This window comes from Arvicanthis niloticus, chromosome 17 (genome assembly GCF_011762505.2).
Source record: "Arvicanthis niloticus isolate mArvNil1 chromosome 17, mArvNil1.pat.X, whole genome shotgun sequence".
NCBI classification, from domain to species: domain Eukaryota; kingdom Metazoa; phylum Chordata; class Mammalia; order Rodentia; family Muridae; genus Arvicanthis; species Arvicanthis niloticus.
Window position 1 is genome coordinate 16,979,137 of NC_047674.1, and position 25,416 is coordinate 17,004,552.

General features: G+C 42.1%; 1 protein-coding gene across 6 annotated transcripts in view; it reads right to left on the minus strand.

Annotated features, from left to right (window-relative positions):
• Positions 1–25,416, minus strand: part of LOC117722735 (UDP-glucuronosyltransferase 1A3) — a 134,726-nt gene that overhangs the window by 17,504 nt on the left and 91,806 nt on the right. The window contains exon 1 of one of the 6 annotated variants that reach the window (XM_076914846.1): positions 23,353–24,271. The exons of 3 other annotated variants lie outside the window; for them this stretch is intronic. In XM_076914846.1, coding sequence (XP_076770961.1) covers positions 23,353–24,270 — 918 coding nt within the window. In that variant the 5' untranslated portion in view covers position 24,271. Of the gene's footprint in view, positions 1–3; positions 883–12,503; positions 13,377–23,352; positions 24,272–25,416 lie in introns of those variants that run through there. 2 more of the 6 variants (XM_076914847.1, XM_034522006.2) reach the window with 2 other exon arrangements.

Consider the following 25,416-nt stretch of genomic DNA (forward strand, 5'->3'; position numbering starts at 1 on the left):
GACCTGAGAGAGGGGCTTCTTGATGGCACAGTTTATGCCCCCAATGAAGACCATGTTAGGCATGATGGGCCTGGGGTAGTCGAACACAAAGTCCCCTCGGAACAGCCACACCGATGCATGGCTGAGAACCTCCACTAAGGAGACTTCTCTCTTCAAAAGCTCAGAGGCGAGGCTTTCATAGGGAGTGGATGATAAATGGCAAATGTTCTTCAAGGCCAGAGGGTACAACATGTTCTTGACCCTTTGCAGGAAGCTCATGTGGTCAGAAAGCATTGTGAGTAGGTTCGGAATATAAGAGGAAGGGTTTGGACATTGTGTGGCCTCATAGTCTATGCCACAGGGAAGAGAACGCAGAAAAAACACAGCAGGGATTTGTAGGTACTTGGCCAGCACTGCTCCACAGGGGAAAATGGGGTCTGTTAAGACCACATCGAAGACACTGGAATTCAGTTGCTGGATCAGGGTCTTATTGTGCAATAGAGCTGAACAAGAATGTACATAGAGCTCTAAAAATTTTCTTATAGATGCTATATTTTCAAAAAATGCCTTCACAAAATGTTGTGTTTCAAAGGCCTTCTTAGAGTTGCTCAGGATTTCTTGCTGGTATTCTTCCTTGGTGTATGGAAAGGCATAGGTTTTGAGGGTGAAGAAGTCGTCTCCTTTGATATGCATGGTCACCTCTGGAGCCAGGACCACAGTCTGGTGACCTCGGGTGTGGAGCTCCCTCACAACATCTCTCATGCTCAGCCAGTGGCTGCCCTCCATGGGTAACACCAGCACTTTTGCACCTTCAGCCCAGGGCAGGGCACACAGCAGGAGCAGCAGCCCTGAGAGTCCTCGAAGGAGCACACATAGTCCTGTGTCCATCTCCCCAGAGATCCACAGCAGTGGCCCTTCCACACACTGTGCCTATGTAAGTTTATTCATTTTCTTATCACCAGGCCACCCTCCTACTCTGAGTGCCCTTAAGTTAATCATTACAAAATAAATCCCCTCCTGCCTTTCATTAATGCCCTGCCCTTTTGCCTGCCTTCACCCACAGTAATGTAAACTCTTCTTTTCTTGCCTAATAAAAACTCCTGTGACAGGCTTATCTTTTCCTAGGGCATACTAGTTCACCTCTAGCTTTCCTACAATTCCCAAATAAGGTGCTGAACATCCATTTCTTTCCCACCTAGACTGCCATTGAGCTCTGAGCACAATGAGTCTCCCACATAACCTGTCTGCTGCATACGACCTTATATGGTAGCTCATTAACTCCCTTGTCCAATTCTCACGTAACAATCAATGAATCACAGCATATGGGATACCGCAAAACCAGCTTGACCAAACCAAAGAGGAAATGCCTTTGCCATGACTTATACTTCACGGTGCTAGGAAGAAAGTGATCAGGGAACAGGATTTGAAGTAGCTGACAAAGATGGCAATGATGCAAAGATCTCTAAGTCAAGATCCTAGGATCTGCTTCTGCTGTAAGTGCTCCCAAGAGTCTTGAGTGTGATTGCTCAAGCATGTGGCTCAGTCTCAAGTCCTGTCCTCCTGAACGTTGAGGGATGCAGGATCCTGTGCTCAGTTAAGGGACCTAGGTGAACACAAATCTCGGTCTTCACTTCATTCTGAAGTTCGTTATCAGGTCTCACACAATCCATGTCAGACCAGAATCCTGATAAAGATGGAATTCTCCAAAAAGCATGGACTACAATCTTCTGGGGGCATTGGAATGAAATTCAAGAAAAGGTGATTTTGAAGGCCAGGTGGGGACAGGACTCCAGGGTTAGGCACTATGTACATGACCATGCATCTGGCCCTGGCTCAGAGAGTTCCCCCCCATGTGATGACCAGTTGCTGCCACCACGTTCCTTTACAAGCTCTGGGGCTCCACTGTCTACTGGGTGAGCACCTGGAGTGTCTTGCATTCTGTCTCTCCATATTGGTGTTAGTCTGCCATGTTGGCCTGGCTGAGGGTTTCTTCTGAAGAGAAGCCATGCTCTACAGATATAGACTGGGAACAGACTCAGCAGATATTTCTATGAAAATGCCTCCCGTGTGCCACTGCTGCCCTGTGCAATCTGACTCTGCATTTCACCCTTTCACGAAGGGTAGGTGTTTAGAAAAGTGTTCTGCAGTTTCTCTTCCAAAGGCCTCTTTGTCCTGCACCTGCCTCATCTCTGTATATTTTATCTCAAAGCAAACCCTGTCATTTCCCTTCTGTGTCTGTCTATGCAGAATTACCCAAGTATAGACTGTAGCCTCTCCTGTCCATTCCATGCCCATAAAAGGAAGAGGGTGAAGGGAACAGGTGGCCAAGCACTCAGAACCTGAATCTGTGCTTGCTGCTTTTAGCCGCTGTTGTCAGCCTGAATAGGGACACTCTCGACACTACCGAAGAGGCAGTATTTCTGGAGGCAAGACCCCTTCCTTCCTAGACTCACTATGCAGCTTCTGTGTACCTGTGCTGGTGAAAATCGAACTAAGGCAACATTGGTTGTTCCCCTCAATGTGAAGGCCTGAAGTGGGCTGACAGATCAAAAGCATATAAGAGCCAGATACCAAGTCTGAGCAATGTTTCTACATATAAACTAGGTCAAAGGAATACTGTTAGTTCTGCTGACCAAGTGCCATAAACGTAGCATGTAGCATAACAAGAAGCATGAAGAGGCACATGGCAAAGACTGGCCTTCACAATATTCTTGTTTTCCATTTTATTTTAAAATGTCAATATGTGCCTCGTGCTTTGGGTGTTCATTGTGATTACTGGCTAGGGAAACAGTACTATTTCCTGGAAATAGGAAGTGATGTTTAGTGTAGAGTTGTGATCCTTGCATTTGCTTTGGGCTAGAAGTGTACAAGTTCAGGTAACTGTCCCTGGATACCTTGTGCATCCTGGTGACATGAGTACTTTCATATCATTCTTAAGTAACTTTGAAATAATTTAGTTGTACACAGATGTTGACAATGTCTTAATAGTTGACCATTAATCTTGGCTAAAAATTAAATCTTGCCCTTTTACAAGATTGGAATTCTTAGTTTTTTTTTTTTTTTTTTTTTTTTTTTTTTTTTTTTTTTTTTTTTTTTTGGTTTTTCGAGACAGGGTTTCTCTGTGTAGCCCTGGCTATCCTGGAACTCACTCTGTAGACCAGGCTGGCCTCGAACTCAGAAATCCGCCTGCCTCTGCCTCCCAAGTGCTGGGATTAAAGGCGTGCGCCACCACCCCCCGGCGAATTCTTAGTTTTTATCACGCTTGTATCAAGTCATAACATACTAAATGGCTTAAATTCACATTTAATCTCTACAAGGTCTGGAAGCCACAAAGCTGTGTTACCAGAACCACATTTTCTCTGAAGGTTGAGGGCAAAATATTTAAACACATATCCTAAGATTTCGAGGTTGGTTGGTGGGATGTCAGGAATGGCCTTAGATGCAACTTGGTTCTATATTTCTGGCAGATGTTGTTAATAGGAAGAGCTGTCTCAGTAAAGCTATGCAAACATCTGCATTTCCATAGAGGGGGCACTGATGAAACCCTGAAAATAGCTTTCACCTTAAGCATTTTAAAATAAAATGGGAAATAAAATAAAATGGGAAACAAGAATATTGTGGGGCCAGAAATGCTATACCTCTGAATTAGCACAGTTTATGTCTGATGTAAGGGGCTTTTATGGTATGGTGGCCTTGGGAGAGTCCAGCACCAAATAATGCTCCTCCAAGGTTATTGGTATGGACTGAGTAGTATCTGAAAGAAGCAGAACAGATGGGATGGATCAAAACAAAAGAAATTCTTAAACCTTAGTAGAGCATGTATGAAATGGAATATAAAAATGGCTTTGGATACTGTTCACTGCACTTAAAGTCTGAAATAAATGCAGTAACACACACACACGTTATATTTCACCTTTCATATAGGGTCTGGATAAATGCTGTGCAATTTCTCCTCCAAAATTAGTTCTCTGCTTTCTTTTCCTGCATCTGTTTCCTATACCTGCCAAGCCTCTGCATGTTTTACCTCATGTCAAGTTCCACCTTTTCTCTTCTATGGCTACCCATGCAGAATTATCTGAGGCTGGGCAGTGGCCACTCCTGTCCATGCCATGCCCATAAAAGGAAGAGAATAGAGGGAGCAGGCCTGATGAGAGGTCAGAACCTGAAATCTGTGGCTGGTGCTTCAGCTATTGCTCTCAGCATTAGAAAGAACACTGCCCAAACCACATCCAGTGGAAGAGGAGGTCACTGCCTGGAGGAGAGACCCCACTCTCCTGCCCAGGCTCAGTATGAACCTCCTGCGGACATTTGATTTTGGAGGTTGTTTATGGAGAACAGCAATGTAATGCTGATGGCTCCCCTCAACATTGAGGGCTTACCCTGTGCCCAGAGCCCCAAAGCACACACAAGCCAGATGCCAAGTTTTAAGAAACTGTATATATGCAAACTAGGCCTAGTGGGTACCATCAGCTCTGCTCACTCATAGATATACAAGTAGCCAGAATCATGAAGAAGCATGCAGCAAAGACTGGACTTAGAAATATTCTTTAAGACTTTTGAAACAGCACCTCAACCTGCTGAACCATCTCACCTGATATAACACTAGCATTGACTCCACTTGTGTTTTAAAATATTTTGTAGATGTGTGTGCAGTTTCACATCTATGGAAGCCAACAGCCACACAAGCCAGACATGGGCATCCTGTGTTCCAGAACTATCCTTCCAGAAGGCCATAGTAGAGGACCTACATTACCAGGCTGTGACCCCACACTAGTTTAGTCGTCATCTTATCTCCATGCTCCCTAACATTCAGCATGTCATTGTGTGGCCCAGTGCCCTCCTTCGGTTAATCATTACAGAATAAGGCCAGGCTCAGCAGTGACTACCATCTTACCCTTCTGCTTCTGCACATTGAGAAACCACTCTTATCATCTCTGCTAGTTAAACTCAAGTGACCTGGGGCTGTTTTCTAGTGGACATCAGAGTTCACCCTGCTTCTCCTCCTATATCCAAAACAAGGTTCACTCACTTGATTTTGTTGCTTTCTTCTTTGTAAGTCATTAAGCTCTGAGAAGAGCCTGAGGGTTAGAGTGGTGGTTAGTGTGAGAGTGGCCTCCGTAGGCTCATATACTAGATTGTTTGTTCCCTAGTTGGGGGGACTGTTTTAGGAGGGATCAGGGGGCATGACCTTTTGGAAGATGTGTCACTGGAAGTGGGATTTGAGGTTTCACAAGCCCACGCCAAATCTAGTCTCTCAGTCTCTCTCTCTCTCTCTCTCTCTCTCTCTCTCTCTCTCTCTCTCTCTCTCCCTTTGCCTCCTGTCTTCTCTCTCTCTGCCTCCAACTTTGGATAAGATATATACTCTCACTTATTGCCCCAGTGCCATGCCTGCCTGCCTGCCTGCCTGCCATGATGGTCATCTTCTCACACTGAACCCCTCCCAACCATGGTGTCTCTTCACAGCAATAGAAAAGTAACCAAAACAGTTGGTGTCTACTATACCCTCTGCTAGGCATGATGTACTCAGAAACATGTCCAGGCTTCTTCTCCCTGCAAGTTGCTTCAGTACACCATAGAGCACTACTAAGTCAGCTTTGAGAAACAAAGAGGTTGCTGGATCTCCAGATGTGTGTATTTCCTGGACTGTGTAAACTATAATGGTCAGCGACAAAGTATTGCAAATGTTTGGCCGATGCCAAATTTCTGTTCTCCTAGATGCTGAGAGCCGCATGCTTCTGCACTTCTCTAAAGGATGTGGATGTTCATAAACCTATGACTTCACTGCCTCCTGTGGATTCTGATGAGGCTCCACTTTACAGTTTTGACAGATCACAATTCTTACAAGGCTGGATTCTCTGGAATATCATGGGCCATGATCTTGTGGGACACTGTGCTCAAGTATCAATTGGGCAAAGCAAATTTGAGATGCAGCTGAGGGCAGGACTGTAGCTCTGGGGACTGTGCACATGACCAGGAGTCTGCACCTGCCTGGAGGAATTGCTCTCACCAAGTGCTAAGCAGTTACTGCCTTCCTCTTCCTCTACATGCCCTGGGGCTCCCCTCTCTACCAGGTGAGCTCCTGGGGTGCCCTGAATCCCACCACACTGCACACATGTCAGGCTGCCCATGGTTGTCCAAGTTGAGATTTCTCTCTGCAGCAGAGCCACATCCTTAGTATGTAACTGGCAGCAGGCTCAGCAGCTGGGCAGATGTGCATGTGAAAATGGCTCCTGTGTGCTGCTACCTTGTACTTGTACACTGTACAAGAAGCCTTTGCATATCACCTTTCATGGAAGGTAGGAGTCCATGTAAGTCCTATGCAATTTCTCCTCCAAAATTACTTCCCTGCTTTCTCTTCCTGCATTTGCTTCCTACACCTGCATGTTTTACATCATGTCAAGTTCCACCTTTTCCCTTCTATGGCTATCCATGCAGAATTATCTGAGGCTGGGCAGTGGCCACTCCTGTCCATGCCATGCCCATAAAAGGAAGAGAATGGACAGAGCAAGTCTTAAAGAAAACACAAATAAACTAATAGAATGGGTATAACTGGATCACTATCATTCCTCTAACAGGTCATTAAAATCTCAGTAGTGTTAATCAATCCATATTTAATCTCTCCAATGAATGAATAACAATGCTACCAAGACTATTCTCAATCCAAAAGCCTGGGGCCAAAATACAAGTGAATACCTCCAAATTCCAGGATTGGCTAGCCCCATATTAAGCCTGTACTCAACCTTAACTTGGTTTCAGAATTACCACAGGTGCTGTAAAGATCAAAAATATTTAAAAAGTACACCCAAGTCACTGTGGGATCCAGGGGACACAGATCAAAGCAACTCGACAAAAAACATTGGCTCTCACTAGAGTGATAGGTCACCCTACACACATCAAATAAAGTCCATGCTGTCAGCAAAGTTCATGGTCTAGTCCATAGTTGCCTTGTGAGAGTCTAAAGGAAGAGAGCTGACTAATGTTCTTGGTGCCTTAGCAAAGATCTCCCAGCTTTGAATGAGATCCAGGGCTCATTCAAATGGATTCTCTGCTAAAGGCAAAGTAATGACACCAGATCAAAGCCCATATGGTACTTCTTAGAACCTGAGACAATGTTACATCACATGGCAAAGAGATTATAGCTGTCCTTGAGGGTCTTGAAGTGGAGGGACTAGTTCACATGGCTGGACCAATATCATCACAAAAGATTTTGTTAGTAAGCAAAGGAAACATGGGAGAGAGGTATTCCACTGCATCTCCGTGGAGAGACAGAGAGTGCCACCAAATTACAAAAGTAAGATGAAAGATGGACAGAAAAACAATCATGTAAAAGGGATGCATTTATACTACTAAGTAGAAGGAATAAAATCAAATTCAATCTATCTGAATAGACAGAATTCTTACACCAAGGAAAATCTATAGGAGTTGAGTTTTAAAATACTGTTTAGATGTTTAACAAAAATTCTTAAAATATTTAATTAGAAGTAATGGTCAGAGTAATATGAAAATAGCCTAAGTTGGTGAGATTGGAATCTGATAGGTGGGATATAAAAGATGTCACGTAGCACTCTGAGCAAAGTAGATAACAACAACGTAATTGCCTCCACATAGAAAATTAGCTTTCAATCTACAGGGTAACAACAATTTAAAAATGCTAATCAAACCTCTGCAAATATTGGTGACAATATGACAGGAAATGGAGGGTAAAAGCTACCTCCTTGGGAACTAAAGAGTCTCAGGAATTCATTAGACATGCAAAAACATAAAAGTGTGACAGTTTGGATGCATCCTTGGGTCATTTGGAAACATTGATCCCATAGCAATGCCATGACTCTGGAGCATGGCCATGACTGATAGGTGCCTAGTAGTAAAAACATGTAAATGAAACTACATGCTAGACTGCTTCCATTTCTGTTCTCAGGCACCTCGTAAGCACAGGTCCAGCCCTTCCCAGAGAACACTGTTAAGGAGTACTGGGTAAAAATTTCCTTCATCTTGCTACTGAAAATCTAGAAACAATATATGTCTACTTGGGTCACGACACAGCTCAGTCTCTCTGCATCTGTCCAGCTTCAGAAAAATCTCATCTCTACAAAGACAGCACCCAGACAGGGAAGCAGTGTTGGGAGAGTCACTGCTGAGCCTCAGGCCTAGTACAGATCCTCAGTACTGCACTGCAGACCTCTCAGTGACCACTACAAACCTGAAATGTCAACTGTAGATATCCTGAAAACTCAAAAAAAAAAAACCAAAAAAATAAGCAAAAAAAAAAAAAAAAAAAATCCCTGGAAAAGTCAGGAGAGAATGAGCAAAGGCAAGTGAGATATTTAGAAAACTCACCCTGCCCAGAATATTGTAGGGATAAATTACAGCTCCAATACAAACCTGGGAGAGTGGCTTCCTGCTGGCATAGCTTATGGCCCCAATGAAGACCACTTTGGGCATGACTGGCCTGGGGTGGTCGAGTACGAAGTCCCCTAGGAACAGCCATACCATACAAATGCATGGCTGAGAACCTCCACCAAAAACCTCTCTCTCTCTGAAAAAGCTCAGAGGTGAGGTTCTCAAAAGGAATGAAAATACATGACAAGTGTACTTCAAGGTCAGAGGGTACAGCATGTTCTTAAGAAAGCCTTGTCTGTAGCCTCAGTACTGGAGTGGGGGGGGGGGGTAGAGTGAACATTGTGTGGCCTCAAAGTCTATTTCACAAGGCACAGAAAATGGAGCAGAAAAACACAGCAGGTACACCCAGGCACATTGCAAACAGAAAAACAAAATTAAAACAAACAAACAGGGTCTGTCTCCATCAAATTAAAGGAAGAGTAGTTCAGGCGTGAGATTGTGTAGCCAACCCACACAAGTTCTCCTAGGGAATGGTGATAGCTTCATACTTGTTATTTTTAAAGGCATCCTCACAGAAAAACTGCATTTCAAAGAAAGATAAGAATTAACCTAGAAAGTGATATCTATATTCTTCCTTGGTGAATGGAATGCCATGGGTTTTCAGGGAGACTTGTCATCTCCTCTGATGTAGAGTCACCTCAAAAGCGAGAACCACTGTCTTGTGGCCTTGGGCAGGGAGCTCCATCACAGTGGTCCTCATGCCCAGTCACTGACTACCCTTCCACGGGAACCATAAGAACTTTCCCCAGGGCATGGCACAGAGCAGGATCAGCAGCACTGAGAGTCCTCCCAGAAACACCTGGATCCCCATGGTCACGTCCAGGGAAGCCTAGAGCAGAGGACCTTCCTTGTCTGTACTTTGCCTGCATTCCTCCATTTAGGGAAAAAAATTTTTACACAATATTTACACAAATATTTACACAAATCCTGGGATATTATTTAATGTGAAAACTTTTTTTTCTAATTTAGATACGTTCATTACTTTGGGAATCTATGAGGCCAAATTAGCCATGGAGAGTGAGGGCATAACAGGAAATACTGAAAAAGAGCATGAATCTGTGAGCGATACACTCAAGACAGTACTGGAGCATGACAGTGAAGGCAATGAGCAAAGAGAACAGGCCTTGTGTTCCTGCTCATACCAGGCACAAGGCAAAGCAGAGGAGACAGCAAGGGGAAGAGCTGCTGATAGAAACTAGAGAAAAGGAATCCAGGGAGGATGCCTGCACTTCAGGGCCATCAGGCCAAACTGCTTGGAACCTTGGAGAAAATCCTCCCAGCTTTAGTTGAGACCCAGGCTCACTTCAGGCTCACTGCCTGCTGTAGACTAAGGAATATCCTACACTGGAAACAACATATGAGCCCCAGAACATCTGAGAGCCAGCTCGGCTTCTCTGGTCCTGTCCAGGTTCAGGAGATGTCATGTCCAGGAGATACTGTCTATCTGGTGGACACACTCCATGGGTCCCACTATTGCTCCTTTGCTCAATTAGAGGTCCTAATTATTGCATCCTGGGTGTCTCACTAGACACTAAAATCCTGACATGTCAACTGTGGATGCCTTAAAGATTTAATTCACCAAAGTTCCTGAAAAGACGAGCAGGTGAGTGAGCAACTTATAACCAGATGTGGAAACCAGTGTTGGTGGACCACTCTTTGGATGAAGGCCCAATACAGACCTGAGAGAGAGGCTTACTGCTGAATACTGAGGGTTGTATACATCGGGCTTCTTTTAAGCCTTTAGCAGATCTTGAGACTTATAACTGCTGCTCTCTCACCATTCATACTAGCTACTAATTCTGATACGGACACTGTCTATCATGGGATACACTTTGGTGGGTCACAATGTTGAATTTTCCAAATGCAGAAAACAAAATCAAGGACTAGGTGAGGGTACACGCCTTTGACAGAATTTCTATTGCTGCAACAAAACACCATGACCAAAAAGCACATTGGAGATGTAAGGGTTTATCTGGCTTCCAGTTCCACATCTTAGTCCATCACTGGAGGAAGTCAGGACAGGAACTCAAGCAAGGATGAAGCCTGGAGACAGGAGCTGATGCAGAGGCCATTGAGGAGTGCTGCTTACCTCCTTACTACATACAGTACTTCCTATGGCTTACTCATCTTGCTTTGTTACACAGCCTAAGGCTACCATCCCAGGGATATCCCCACATACCATGAGCTGGGCCCTCATCATTGATCACTAATTAAGAAAATGCCTTACAGCTTGACCACATGGAGGCATTTCCTCAACCAAGGCTCCTTTCTTCGACGACTGTAGCTTATGTCAGGCTGACACATGGAACCAGCCAGTTCAGGAATCTTGTACATGAGAGGCAATCTGGTCTTGCCTCAGGAGATTTGTCTCAGGTGTGATACGCAGGTTTTCTTTCTATAGTTTTCTACTGTACTTCGCGATTATCTTTCTGACTTGTGTGCTCAGACAGGACCTAGATAGAGATCTTCATTCAGAAGAAACTCAACCACTAGGCATATAAGCATACCCATGGTGCTTCTACTGTGCAGCTCATGTCCAGTGCTAACAGCCTTCTATATCCTTTTAGGATCAAGAAAACTCCAGGGAAAAAAGATTCTGTTCTGTCTTCACAAGCCATTGCTCCGGTCTTTTGCTCTGGATTGTCTTTGTGTCTCTGGCACTTCTCTATATAGTTATGAGTCATCAGTCTCTGACATCTATATGCTATGAAAATCTAGTATATGTCTTCTATGGACACCCACAGACAAACTCCTAAGTTCTAGCTTCCTTTTCTACATAATGGTCATAAAAATGAAAACATGGATGAAGCAGTTGGTAAACTCATATTTAGTATCTCATTGTGTTGGAGGATCAAAACGTGTCTCTCTGCAGGCTGAAGGCCACAGTTTTACATCAACCCCTTAAGGTTTTGTGTTGGTCAGGGCCATACTGTGCTAGTATTTGGCCCTATCTAGGTCCCAAAACTATGATAGATTTTTAACAGTGGGAATAAGTTTTTTCATAAGACCTCATAAACCTCCCCACTGTTGTTAAGAAGGTATAAATATCAGATCCTAAGACCAAAGTGTACCAATGAATAACATGCAATAGACAGAAAGAACAGAGACTGAGCAATGTGTTGGAGGAGCACACAGAATCTGTGGAACCTTCAGCCAGGGGCCAGTCAGGAAGGCACCTTGCCAACAATACTGTACATAAAAACCAGAATAAAACTTTGAGAATGTGCCTTCATTTATTCCCTGAACATGAACTCCCAGATTGAGGAAGTCACTAACCTGATTGCATGTCATTTAGTAATAAGATAAAAGCTATACAATCAAAATACTATTAACCTCAGTCCACCATCTAACTGCCATGTACATGTCCAGGGTAAAACCATTAAAATGCAAATAGAACTTAAGCAAATACCAACACTAGACACCTACTTGGGAACTGGGCAGATTCAGACACAAGTTTTGATACACAAAACATGAATATGTGCAATTTGAGTGTGCCCCAGAACATTCACAGTGACCATTCAACAATCACATGACCATGGAGTACTTGAAATGTGGCTTGTCTCAAAATAGACAGGCTATAAATGGCAAAGAACCATGAGATTGCTTCCACATTGACTGAGTGACCAGGTCTCTTGTGAGCACACACCATCCCTTCCCACAGAGCACGATTGAAGACTATCATGATAACAACTGCCACTTGCTAGGTCCTCTGGCTGAGAAGACCACTCCTTGTGATGGGTCTGTTCGCTCTCAGCTCAGCTTCTCTGGTCCTCCTCTGATTCTGAAAATCTCATCTACAGGAAGACACAGTCTGCTAGTGGTCAGACTCAGCAGAGTCCCACCATTTATCTCTCCTCAGTCCTAGTAGAGGACTTCCTCGCAGCCCTCAGTGACCACTAACGACTTGAAGTAGCAACTCTGAATGCCATAAGAATTTAACTTACCACAGGCAATTAGAAGAATTTCCAAAAAAAAAAAAAAAAAAAAAAAGGAAAGAAAGAAAGAAAGAAAGAAAGAAAGCCCTAGAAAAGTGAGTGGGTAACAGCAATTCAGAGTATTTTACTTTTGTTTGTGTTTTTAACACAATCTTGCTGGAAACATTTAAATAAAGACTGAATACAGACCTGGGTGAGTGGCTTCCTATTGGCACAGTTTATGCCTCCAATGAAGACCATGTTGGGCATGAAGGGCCTGGGGTAGTGAAACACAAAGTCCTTTCTCAATAGCCACACAGATGCATGTCTGAGAATCTCCACCAAGGATACCTCCCTCTGCAAAAGCTCAGAGGCGAGTCTCTCCAAAGGACCATAATTAACATGGCAAAAATACATCCATGGCAAGGGGTAAACCATATTCTTCACTCTCTCTAGGAAGCTCATGTGGTCAGAATTCATTGTTAGTAACCTGGGAACATAAGAAGAGGGATTTGGACTGTTTGTTGCCTCAAAATCTATTTCACAGAGCATGGATTGCAGGAAAAACACAGCAGGAACACGCAGGTACATGGCCAGCACTGCCCCACAGGGGAAAAAAGGGTCTGTTAAAACCACATCGAAGGAACTGGAGTTCAGATGCTGGATCAGAGCTGTGTTGTGCAGCAGACCCATGCAAGTTCTCACATAGAATGTTGACATATTATGTACAGCTGTCAAATTCTGTAAAAGTAACTTCAGAGAAAATTCAGTTTCAAAAAGGTTTTGAAAGTGGCCCAGCAATTGGTGCCTGTACTCTTCTTTGGTGTATGGAACGCTGTAGGTTTTGAGGGTGAAGAAGTCCTCTCCTTTGATGTACGCAGTCACCTCTGGAGCCAGGACCACAGTCTGGTGACCTCGGGCGTGAAGCTCCCTCACAACATCCTGCATGCTCAGCCAGTGGCTGCCCTCCATGGGAAACACCAGCACCTTTGCTCCTTCAGCCCAGGGCAGGGCACACAGCAGGAGCAGCAGTCCTGAGAGCTTTTGAAGAAACACTTGAATTCCCATGGCTAACGCCGGAGAAATTCACAGCAGTCTTACCTGCTTACATGTCTATGCCACTTAAGTTATTTCCTATCTTCTTATTCTCATGAAGTCATTGGGTGGTACAGTACCCTCCTTAAGTTAATAATTGCCGAATAAACCCACACCTGGCTTTTATTACTGCCCTAACCTTTTGCCTCGATACCAAAGAACAGTTTTTCTTATCACTTCTCTACTAATAAAACTCTATAATGTGCTACTGCTCCCTAGGGACCATCAGAGTTCATTTCAACAAGACAAACAATGGAAGATGTCCCAAGACAATAATGGGTGACTTCAGTAGCCCACATTCACCAATACACAGGGCATCCTAGCCTGGAAAAAAAATGCAGAAAGATATCACCAAAATGACTTCATAGGTCAAATGAATAAAACAGATATTTATAAAACATTGCATCCAAACACTGCAGAATACACAATGTTTTCAGCAGTCCCTGGAGCTTTCTCTAAATTAAATCATGTAATAGGACACCAAGAAAGTCCTCATTCATGTAAGCAAACTGAAGTAATTTTTGGTATTCTACCCAACCACAATGGATCAACAGCAAGAGAACAGACACGGAATCATTGAGACTAACCAACACACCACTGAATGATGACTAAGTCATTGGGAAAACCAATAAAGAAAACTAAAAATTCCTAGAATGTAACAGAAAAAAAGATATGCTGTGCCAGAACCCATGGAACACACGGAAAATAGTCCTAAAAGGGATGGTTAGCCTACAAGTTTATAGCTACCTTTAAAAATCCTAAAGAGCCCCCAATTACATAAAGAGTATACTTTCTGTCCTTGAAAATTGTGGGAAGCCATGGCAAGGCCTTACTCTTGGCAAACACTCACCCTTGGCTCTTCTATCTACTATTCTTCTTACTGCTTACCTTCCATGATCCACTTGTCAGTTCTCAGAACTTCAAAAAAGGCCTCATAGGAACCCACCTTAGTAACCCTTCCTCCTGATCTTTAGATTTAGCCAACATCCTGCTAGATAGGTGTTTTTAGAACCCCTGATAACAGAAACGCTTTGTGAGAATAACTTAGTTAGACCCCACAGCTGCAGCTAACTTCCTCCACCTGCAAAGCCCTCTTTCCTTTCCTACCCCTCCCCAGATCCTGTTTTCAGAGTATATAACCTGTGTGAACAATAAAAATCTTTGCCAGCTTGATCAGACTTCTTGACTTGCTGTGCCTCCTTATTTTCTCTCGCATCTCAGTCCTCTCCACAGGGTCTAAGGGTCCCACTTGATTGTCCAGCTGGCCTGGACAGAAAATGGACACAAGCTAAATCTCAAATTAATACAAGGAAAGAAAGAATTAAGTTCAGAGCAGAAAGAAATATAATATAATTTTTAAAAATTACAATCAACAAAACAAAAACTTGGTTCTTTGAAAAATAATAAATATAACGAGCAAATCCTGAGTCAAACTAACCAAAGAAAAAGAAATCACATGAAAACCTCAAGAGATGTTGGAAAGGTTTGGGAAAACTGTAGCATTCTCTCACAACAAGGGTTCCAAAGAAACTTGGAACAAAGAAACTCATGTCAACACAATAAACGCTGTGTATCACAAAACTATAGCTCATATTATACCAAATGGGGAAAAACTCAAAGCACTTCCAGTAAAATCAGGAACAAACAAAGTTGCCCTCTTTTCCCATTCTTATTCAATATAGTATTCAAAGTCTGGCTAGAACATCAAGACAAGAGAAAGAGATAAAGTAGATGTATTAGGAGAGGAAAAAGCCAAAGTATTCTTCTTCACAGACGATATTGTTCTGTGAATGAGAGATGACAAAGGCTCCCCCAGAAAACTGTTAAATATAATAAATACTTTCATCAAAACGGTATTATATAAACTAACATACAAAATTAGTTTTCTTCATATATATCACTAGCAAATATTCTGAGAAAGAAATCAAGGAAGCAATCCCATTAACAAGTGTCTCAAAAAGTATCTCGGTAAACAATGCAGGTGAAGGACCAGGACAGAGAGCATCTTAAAGTACTGGGCAGGGGAAAACTGAAGAAGACACTAGGAAATGGGAAAATCTCTCGTGCTCATAAATGAAAGGAGTTAATATTGTTAAATTAGCTCTTTCAGCAAAAGCCATACAACTCCCATAAATTTATAATCTTTTTTTTTACAATAATAGAAAAAAAAATCACAAAACTCCTATGGAAGCACAGAGGATCCTTGTTGGGGGTAATCTTTCATACATTGTGTGAAGGTTGTCTCTGTGTATTCAATTGTTGACTGCTGTACCAGCAGAGAGCTGAGTGTTGGCCATATTTTGGTATTGCTATTTCTATGGCCCATCACTGGCCTCATATGCTGTAAACTGTAAATTAATAATGCTACAAGTTTTCCATTAAATTTTACACTTTGTTTTGTGGCAGCAAAACTTTATAGCATAAAGGTAATCTACTTGGTTTTGATTTTAGAGACAATAGATTGCTTACATCGTTAAAGATTGGTTTTGTTTCTCAAAAATATGGTTATACTCTAATATTACAAAAGAGGCTTAAAAACATAGTTAAACTGCCAATATTCCATTGGCTACAGTTGGTAGTTCAACCGAGAGTTTGAAAATTTTTGATTTGCCTATGTTTATAGAGAAAAGATACAACACGCGTCTTTTAAAGTTTACAGTTTAAATTTAAGGTTTAAAGTTAAAGTCGAAATCGCACAGTTCAGGCCTAGCCAAGCCTCAGAGAACAGGCCGGAGGGAGGTTAAGCGCATTTACATTGAATTAAGACAATGCAGACTGAGCTCTGCAGCTCAGGTGCCAAAAGTTCCTTTTGTCCTGGGTCTTCACGACCAGGTCCTAGAAATGTGTTTACCGGAATTCGTCTTTTGTCTTCATTGTTTCTTGTGAGAAGAGGGATAAATCTAAGACCCAAAGACTTTACAACAGTCTGTGGGCTAAAAGTTATGATTATGCTGGAGACATTAAAATTATGCCTACTTCCCTCCATGAGTATAATTGTACCTGCTGATAAAATATTGTTCAAATTGTTTTAATTCCTTTATATTCAAAGTTGTTAAAAATGAGATGCTTTGGATTCCTCTAATATATGTAACAATTATTAGAGAATAAGGTTGGCTTTTATCCGATATATTCATTGGACTAAAAAAAGATTGGTTATTAAATTAATCCAAAATAAAGTTCAAATTTAAGATTTATACAGCCTAACTTGCCTACTCCAGCTGCCATTTCAGTAAATGCTTATAGAATTATTATAGATATAAAAGATGTTTTTATACCATCCCTTTACATTTCTGGTAAAGGTGAGAGGTTTACAGTCAGTAAATTTATTCATAATTTTTAAGAGCCCATGAAGCAATATTTGTTAGAAATAATTGCTTCAGAAAATGGTTAATTGTTTTACATTTTATATATATAAATATTGTTGTTGCTTTAATACAAAAAATTAAGAGGTTAAATCTTTTAGTGTATATTACTCATTGTGTGATACTTTATTAGTGGATTTCTCTAAAGAAGTTTTTTCCGCAAGCCTTTGCTCCAATATAACGAGCTTTAAAAAAAATTTTTTTAGAGTACTTATTGCTCCAAAAAAGATTCAAAGACAGTGTCTTTCAATATTTGAGACCTCAGTTATATCCTAATCAGATTGTGACACAGAAGATTCTAATAAAAATAGATAGTTGGGGCTAGAGAGATGGCTCAGCCATTAAAGGCTAGACTTATAATTTAAAATATAAAAGCTGAACTCCCAGCAACCACATGGTGGCTCACAACCATTTGTGGTGGGGATGTAACGCCATCTTCTGGCTTATGAGTGTACATGCAAAAAGAAAATGGTTTACTTTTAATCTTGATTTGCTCTTAGTGATTTTTAAAAGTTGTTTAGAGATATTAATTGGCTAAAACCTCATCTTAAGCTTACCATAGGAGGATTTAAACCTCTGTTTGATATTTTCAAACGGATGCAAGTCCTAATTCCCCTTGACAATTAACTAATAAAAGATAGATAACTTTGCTGAAAATAAAGTAAGCTGTTAGTTATCAACAGATAAATTATATAGACTATAATAAATTGTTGGCTGTTTGTGTTATTACTACTCATATGTCCACAATAGCCCTTTGACAAAAGAAACCATTAATATGGATTTGTCTTTCTTCATTTACAAATAAAGTTTATATGATAAAATCCTAAAAACATTTTAGATAAAAGGTTTATTCTTTATTCCACATAACAATTAAATTGGTTATTGAATTATTAAATTTGGCCTATTACATGACATTTTAGACAAATTTGATAATCATATGTTACAGTTTTTCTCTATACATGCTTTTATATTTCCTAAAATTTCCTATGCATGCAGACCATAAAAAAGATGTTTGCTATATTTACTATATTTACAGATGCCTCATCTATTGAGAAGACAGTATATGTAATTAAATCATATGTGTATTTTTTTGAGTTTACCCTGCTTCAACACAATTAAATTATGTGTTGTAGCCACTGTTTAGAATGTTAAAAAAGGTGTATCTTCCTTTGTCTTGTTGAATGGTATATCTCATGAAGTACAAAATGTTTCAGCTACACGATCTAATATCTCTAGCCATTTGAATAACATTAAAATTAATAAGGTGTTTAGGAATGCATCTGCACAACTGGTGTCGGTGTGTGTGGACCCCCCATTTTTCTTTATGTTATCCAACTTTCAGAATAATTCTGATATCTTGGATTGTAAGAATGTTACATGCCTTTTGGCACAATGCTGGAATGGATCACTAGACCTAGCCTTGGTTGTGCCTACCTTTGTGCCCATCCCAGTAGAAGCTGATCCTGAAACTTTCCCTACTACATCATTATTGAGACATAAAAGAGACTTTGGCATTACTGCAGCCATTATCACTGCTATTACCATCTCTGCAGCTGCAGCTGTGACAGCTGGCACAGCCTTGGCTGATCAGGTTACAGCAGCTACTGTTGTTAATCAAATTTCAGAAAAGACCTCTGAGGCTTTGACCATTCTACAGAAAGTGGATGCATACCTGGCATCAGGCATCCTGTTGGTCAATCAGAGGGTTGATTTGCTCCAAGCCCATGTGGAGCAGCTCACGGATGTGGTTCAAATGAGCTGCATGTCAGCAACTCCACATCTAGGTATTACACCTCTGAGATTTGTGAATGATACATTTGTTCAAAGCCATAATCTTTCCACTTATTTACAAGGGAATTGGACTGGGGAGTTGGACCAGGTGCAGCAGCAATTGCAGATCCGGATCTTGAACCTTAATGGAACACGAGTGGACCCCGTTAGCCCTGGCGATTTTACTTCTTGGCTTACCTCTGCCTTTTCCTTCTTTCTTAAGGGTGGGGATAGGCCTGTTTGGTGCAGCCCTATGTTGTGGATTAGTGTTCATGTTATGATTGGTCTGCAAGCTCAGAGCCCAACAAAAACGTGACAAGGTCGCTATCGCCCAAGCACTCGTAGCCTTGAGCAAGCATCTCCCCCTGAAATTTGGCTATCTAGGCTAAGAAAGCAGCTGATGACTGAGACCCTCAGTCGATGCACCCCATTGCACTGGATCGATGAGAGGTCTAAGTCTAGCCAGCCCTTGCCTGAATTACTGTGGTGCCTGAATATTTAGAGGTGTTTGTGAGTGGGTACTCGATAGGGAATGTTCCACGAGTGTGGATAGATTTCCCGAAAGTATGCCTGATTGCACAAAGGTTTGATGCCAAGAAACCTCCCCTGGTAGCGCCCCAGGGTGGAGGCTCCCTTTCCCCGTCAAAAGGCATTGAGATGGGTATGGGAAGTATTCCTCATTGCACGACAACGAGAGAAGAAACCCATTACAATATCTCATTTTGCACAGGGGATCAGGCCTCTGCTTTCCCTCACTGAGTTGATGCCACGCTTGATAGGCAATAGGCTGTTCCATCTTAAATATATAGATAGGGGGAGATGTTAGGAGCCGCAGTGAGCGTGACAACATTCGCCATTACAAGATGGCACGGGCATCCTGTGCTCCCACAAGTAAACAACTAACTGCGCAGGTGCAAAAGGCAAAAGCGCGCCAAAGTCACTGCCCATCCCCGGGGCGTAATATGGGGTGATGAGTGAACAGCCAATCAGAAGTGAACACGCCACTCTAGGGTACATATAGCAGTGTCTTTCCCGGGCTTTGGGTCTTTCTGCTTCTGCTGATACAAGAATAAAGCCTCGCTGTGGTAACCACCCGAACACTGCTTCACGTGTCTCTTTCGTGGGCGAAGGGGACTCGAAAAAGGGCGTGGAACAGAAAGGAGCAGATGTAGTGGAGCTGAGCAGAGAGGTACAGAGCTAGCCACATGGTGGGCCGTAGGCTAGTTAGTCATGTTAATGTTAGATAGCTGGCTAGGAGACTGCCCTAGCTAAAAGGCCTGAGCATTTAACTATTAAATGACTCCATGTCATTATTTATATAGCTGGTGGGTCTGAGAAAGTCCCTCTAGAGATCCTAAAGAGCCAAAGCCATCCTGAGCAGAAGGAATAATGGCAGAGGTATCACCACACCTGGTTTTAAATTACACTAAACAACCATGGCAATCAAAACAGCATGGCACCAACACAAAACCAGATACATGGATTAATGTAACTGATCAGAGGACCCACACATGAACACACATCTACAGTCACCTACAACTTAACAAAGTTGTCTCCAACAGACACTGGAGAAAGTGGGGCTTTTTAAAAAAACTAGTAAGTCTGGGGAAATTGGATTTATACATAGAAAACTGAAGCTAGATCCATAGCTCCCACCCTGCACAAAAATAAATCAAAATGGATCAAACATCTTAATGTTACACCAGGAATTTAGGAATTACTATAGGGCTTCCAAATGGCAAGAAAAAAATCCCAAGAATTGACAAATGGGATCTTAGGAAACTGAATCTCTGAATAGAAACAGAAATAAATACCAGAGCAAGAGACAGCCAACAAAATGGAGAATAGTCTTTGCCAGAGACACATTGGTCAGGAGATGCTATCCAGGGAATATAAGGGACTATACTACATAAACACCAGAAAAACCTAAATCATCCAATGAATCAAAAAGCTGATGAAGTGCATAAAACCTTCCTCACAGCATCTCAGTCAGAGTGGCCATCATCAAGAAAACAAAAGACAAAAAATGCTGGGGAGGATTCAGGGACAGAGGCAGTCTATTCAGGGCTGGTGGAATATAAACATGTGTAGCCATGTTTACAGAAATCAGCATGAGGCTTCCTCAAAAATCTAAAAATAGGCCAAGTATATGCCTGAAGAAGCAGCATTCCGGGTGCCGAGGCAGCAGGAGCTTCCTCTTGTTGAAATGCTGTCTATAAACAAATCAAGAACATGAAGTAGAGTTACAATATGACCCACCTATACTGCTCTGAGTATGCAGCCAAAGAGCACTCGGGCAACTTATCAAAGGGATGCTTGCGGGTGCATGCCTATTGCTCTAGCAGCTACTATAGAAAGGCATCAGACCAGACAACATGCCTACAACAGATAAATAGCTAGGCAAATAAAGAAAATGTGTTGCATATACACAAAGACCTTTTATCCACACATTAAAAAAAAGTATAAAAAAAAAAAGTAAATCATGACATCTGTGGATTGATGGAATCATAAATCCACATATGCTGAGGAAAATAAGCCAAACTCAGAACATAAATCTATTTTTCTGATAGGTAAAAACTAGAGTTAGAACTCTCTCTCTCTCTTTCTCTCTCTCTCCACCTCTGTTTTCCTCTGTCTCTGTCTCTCTCACACTGTGTGTATGTGTGTACGTATGTATGTATGTATGTATGTATGTACATAAGTATGTCTGTAAGACACAAAACCAAAGTGAGGATTATGAGACTGTAGAAAGATCTTAAAGGAGAAGGAGATGGAGTAGATAATCACATGGATGCAATACAACAGCAGGCATGAAGAACTAACTTGGGGAAGAAAGACCAATTGGAGCAGGAAGGCAGCTTGGAGGAGGGTTTTTGGGAAGGGAAACAAGAAAGAACAAAACATAATAACAGATATACTGGAAGAAGGCAGCAAGTAATGGTTTGAATGAGAATAATCCCATAGGGTCATATATTTGAATACTTGGTCCCTAGTTGGTGGATCTGTTTGGAAAGGATTAGGAGGTGTGGCCATATTAGAGTAGGTGTGTCACAAGGAGTGAGCTGTCTTTCTGCCTCATAGTGGCTATCTCAATGTAAGCTCTCAGTTACTGTTTCAGCACCATGCCTGCCTAACTATTGGCATGCTCCCCATTGTTATAGTTCTGACTCTAATCCTCTGGACTCTCATCCAATTAAATGCTTTCTCTTTGCAAGTTTCCTTGGGCATGGTGTTTTCTCACAGCAATAAAAAGGTAAGACACAGAGTGAAAGAAATTTCCTTGTGTGTTAACCTAAAAGTTAATTCCAAGAAAAATAAACAGAAATAAAAAGAAAATTTCTTAAGAATTATGCAGATTTCCCCTTTCCCACATCCTGCATTTTTCTGTTTATAACCCCTGTGTTAAAAAGTAAAAATTATGATTTGATAATAAAAAAAAGAATTATGCAGATTTATAACTGGTTTTAATTTACAAAAAAATATAAAACAATATGAACTGTATGGTTGTATCCATGGACATTTACAAACATGAACCATGACGTGACCACATGACGAGGCAAGTAAAATGTAGCTGGTATGACCTGAGACATGCTGGAAAATCGAAAAGCTCTCCTTGTATTTCCTTCATTTCCCTTGAGAACTGACAGCACCTTCCCAGTGAGTACCTTATGCACACACACCAACAGCACCAATTGACTAGATACTTCATCCTCCTCCTGAAAGGCTGAAAACAATACCTGTGATCAGTGACTCTGCTCCTCCAGGAGCTCTCACTCCCAGGAAGACATGTCACAACTCTGTCCTCAAACTTGCAGTGACTTTCCACATCTGGGCTGACAATAAATACATCCAACTTGGCTTAGTTTTCTACCAATTTCGTATTCTGCTTTCTCCCCAGACTTTCTCAATAAGTCTAGGTTCATTCCCTCTTCTCCCATCTCCCTTAAACTCTTTCAGTGTATCCTCAGTCTCCACCAACTTGTGTGACCACAGAGCAGAGAGCTGTTGGTGTCATCGGGACCAAACATAGGAACCTATACTGTGCCTGTATTCCCCTACTAAGGAAAGAGAATGTTTACAGAAAGCCTGGATGATTATTTAAGGGAAGTGTTTGGTTTTTTTGTTTATGTATATATTTTAGGGAACTTCATTACTTTGTGAATTTATGAAACCAAAACAATTGTAGAAAGTGATGGTGTAACAGTAAGTACAGAAAGAAAGCATGAGTTTGTGAGCGACACACTCAAGATAGTACTGGAGCATGACAGTGAAGGCAATGAGCAAAGAGAACAGGCCTTGTGTTCCTGCTCATACCAGGCACAAGGCAAAGCAGAGGAGACAGCAAGGGGAAGAGCTGCTGATAGAAACTAGAGAAAAGGAATCCAGGGAGGATGCCTGCACTTCAGGACCATCAGGTCAAACTGCTTGGAACCTTGGAGAAAATCCTCCCAGCTTTAGTTGAGACCCAGGCTCACTTCAGGCTCACTGCCTGCTGTAGACTAAGGAATATCCTACACTGGAAACATAGCCCCAGAACATCTGAGAGCCAGCTCGGCTTCTCTGGTCCTGTCCAGGTTCAGGAGATGTCATGTCCAGGAGATACTGTCTATCTGGTGGACACACTCCATGAAGTCACCCTACTGCTCCTTGGCTCAATTAGAGGCCCTAATTATTGCATCCTGGGGGTCTCACTAGACACTAAAATCCTGACATGCCAACTGTGGATGCCTTAAAGATTTAATTCACCAAAGTTCCTGAAAAGATGAGCAGGTGAGTGAGCAACTCATAACCAGACATGGAAACCAGTGTTTGGATGAAGGCCCAATACAGACCTGAGAGAGAGGCTTCCTGCTGACACAGTTAATTCCTCCAACAAAGAACATGTTGGGCATGATGGGCCTGGGGTAGTCAAACACAAAGTCAAACCTGAAGAGCCATATGGATGCATAGCCCAGGATCTCCAGGTAGGATACCTCTCTCTGGAAAAGCTCAGAGGCCAGGTTCTCATAGGGAATAAAAGCGAAGTGGAAAATGAGCTTGAATGGCAGGGGATAAAGAATGTTCTTGACTCTCTCCAGGAAGCTCATGTGGTCTGAATTCCTTGTGAGGAGCCTTGGAACATAGGAGAAAGGGCTTGGACACTGAGCAGCTTCAAAGTCAGCTTCATAAGGGATGAAGCGCAGAAAAAACACAGCAGGAATCTGCAAATACTTGGCCAGCAGTGCTCCACAGGGATTGACAGGGTTTGTTAACAGCACATCAAAGGAACTGGAGTTCAGATGCTGAATCAGGCCCTTGTTGTGCAGGAGACTCATGCAACAGCTCAGGTAGAATGTTGATACATTTTTCATGAGTTCCATATTGCTTAAGATCATCATCAGAGAATATTCAGTTTTAAAGAATATTTTAAAGAGATCCAGCAAGTGATGCTTATATTCTTCCTTGGTGTATGGAACAGCATAGGTTTTCAGAGTGAAGAAGTCCTCTTCTTTGATGTACACAGACACACCTGGAGCCAGGACCACAGTCTCATGACCTCGGGCATGGAGCTCCCTCACAATGGTCCTCATGCTCAGCCAGTGACTGCCCTCCATGGGAACCACCAGAACCTTCCCACCCTGAGCCCAGGGCAAGGCAGAGAGCAGGAGCAGTAGCCCTGAGAGTCCTCCTGGAAACACATGCATTCTCGTGGCCACGTCCAGGGAAACCCATAGAGGTGAACCTTCCTTACCTATCTGTGCCCTAAACATGAGTTTCTTCATCTTATACCACCATGAAGTCACCTTGCATCATGATATGCCATTGGTAGGCACAATCCCCACCTTCAGTTAATCATTGCATAATAAATCCATGCCTGACCTTCAGTAATGTCCCAACCACCTACCCCCACACAGAGAAAATAGACCAGATCATCTCTCTAGTAGAAAGACATCTGTCATCTGTAGCTGTTTTTGAACCATCAGGGTTCACCTCTTCCCTTTTCCCCAATTTCAAAACAATGTTGTATGTGCTCATTTCGTCATCTCTCTGTTTATCACTGAGCTCTGAGCAGTGGCTGATGGCTGGATTCCAGACATAGCCATCTTCTCTTCTCTAGACACAACCGACCGAGTAATTCCTTAAAATCTCTCTCTCTCCATTCTCAAGTGGCACTCATGACATCATAGAACACAGATCACTGCCGAGCCAGCTTGGAAAAACAGTATTTCAAGTCTCTAGGTAGCTCATTTAATAGCATGTTATATTTATATACACTATATTTATATACAGTATATTTAAAATGGTTGTCAGGTGCCAAGAATTGAAATACTTTTAGAATTTTGAACTCATGGTTTGATTATTTGAATCTACTTAATGCTGTGTAGAAAGTTGTACCCCATGGAAGTCAATGCTATCTAAAGCAGACCCAAGCAAGACCAGCCTGTAGGAGAACAGCTTCCTTCCTGCTCCCCTCTGTGAGCTGTTCCCTTGATCTACTCATAAGATGGATTCTATTTCTGGCCTGGGATCTAACCTTATCTGAAGTTCTGTTCTCCTTTGTGATAAGTACTACAGTCTTCAGCTCTCTATTTAGGGATCTGGGTGGACACTAATCTTGGCCTTCACTACCTCCTGAGTTTGTGATGAGACTCTTCCATGATCACTGGCAGCTCTACATCCTGATATGGATGTTGTCTGTGAGAACAGCTTGGGTCTGTGTTCTACCTTTAAAATGGAAAAGACACTCTGAGACTGACCTGGCCACGTCAGCCGATCATATATAATCAGAAGTCTGATCCCCACTCCAAGTACTTCTTACATACGTGCTCAGCAGTTGCTGCCATGTCTTGGTCCTACTTGCCCTGAGGTTCCATTGTCCCCTGGGCATGTTCCAGGGATGTCTAGCGTTCCACCTC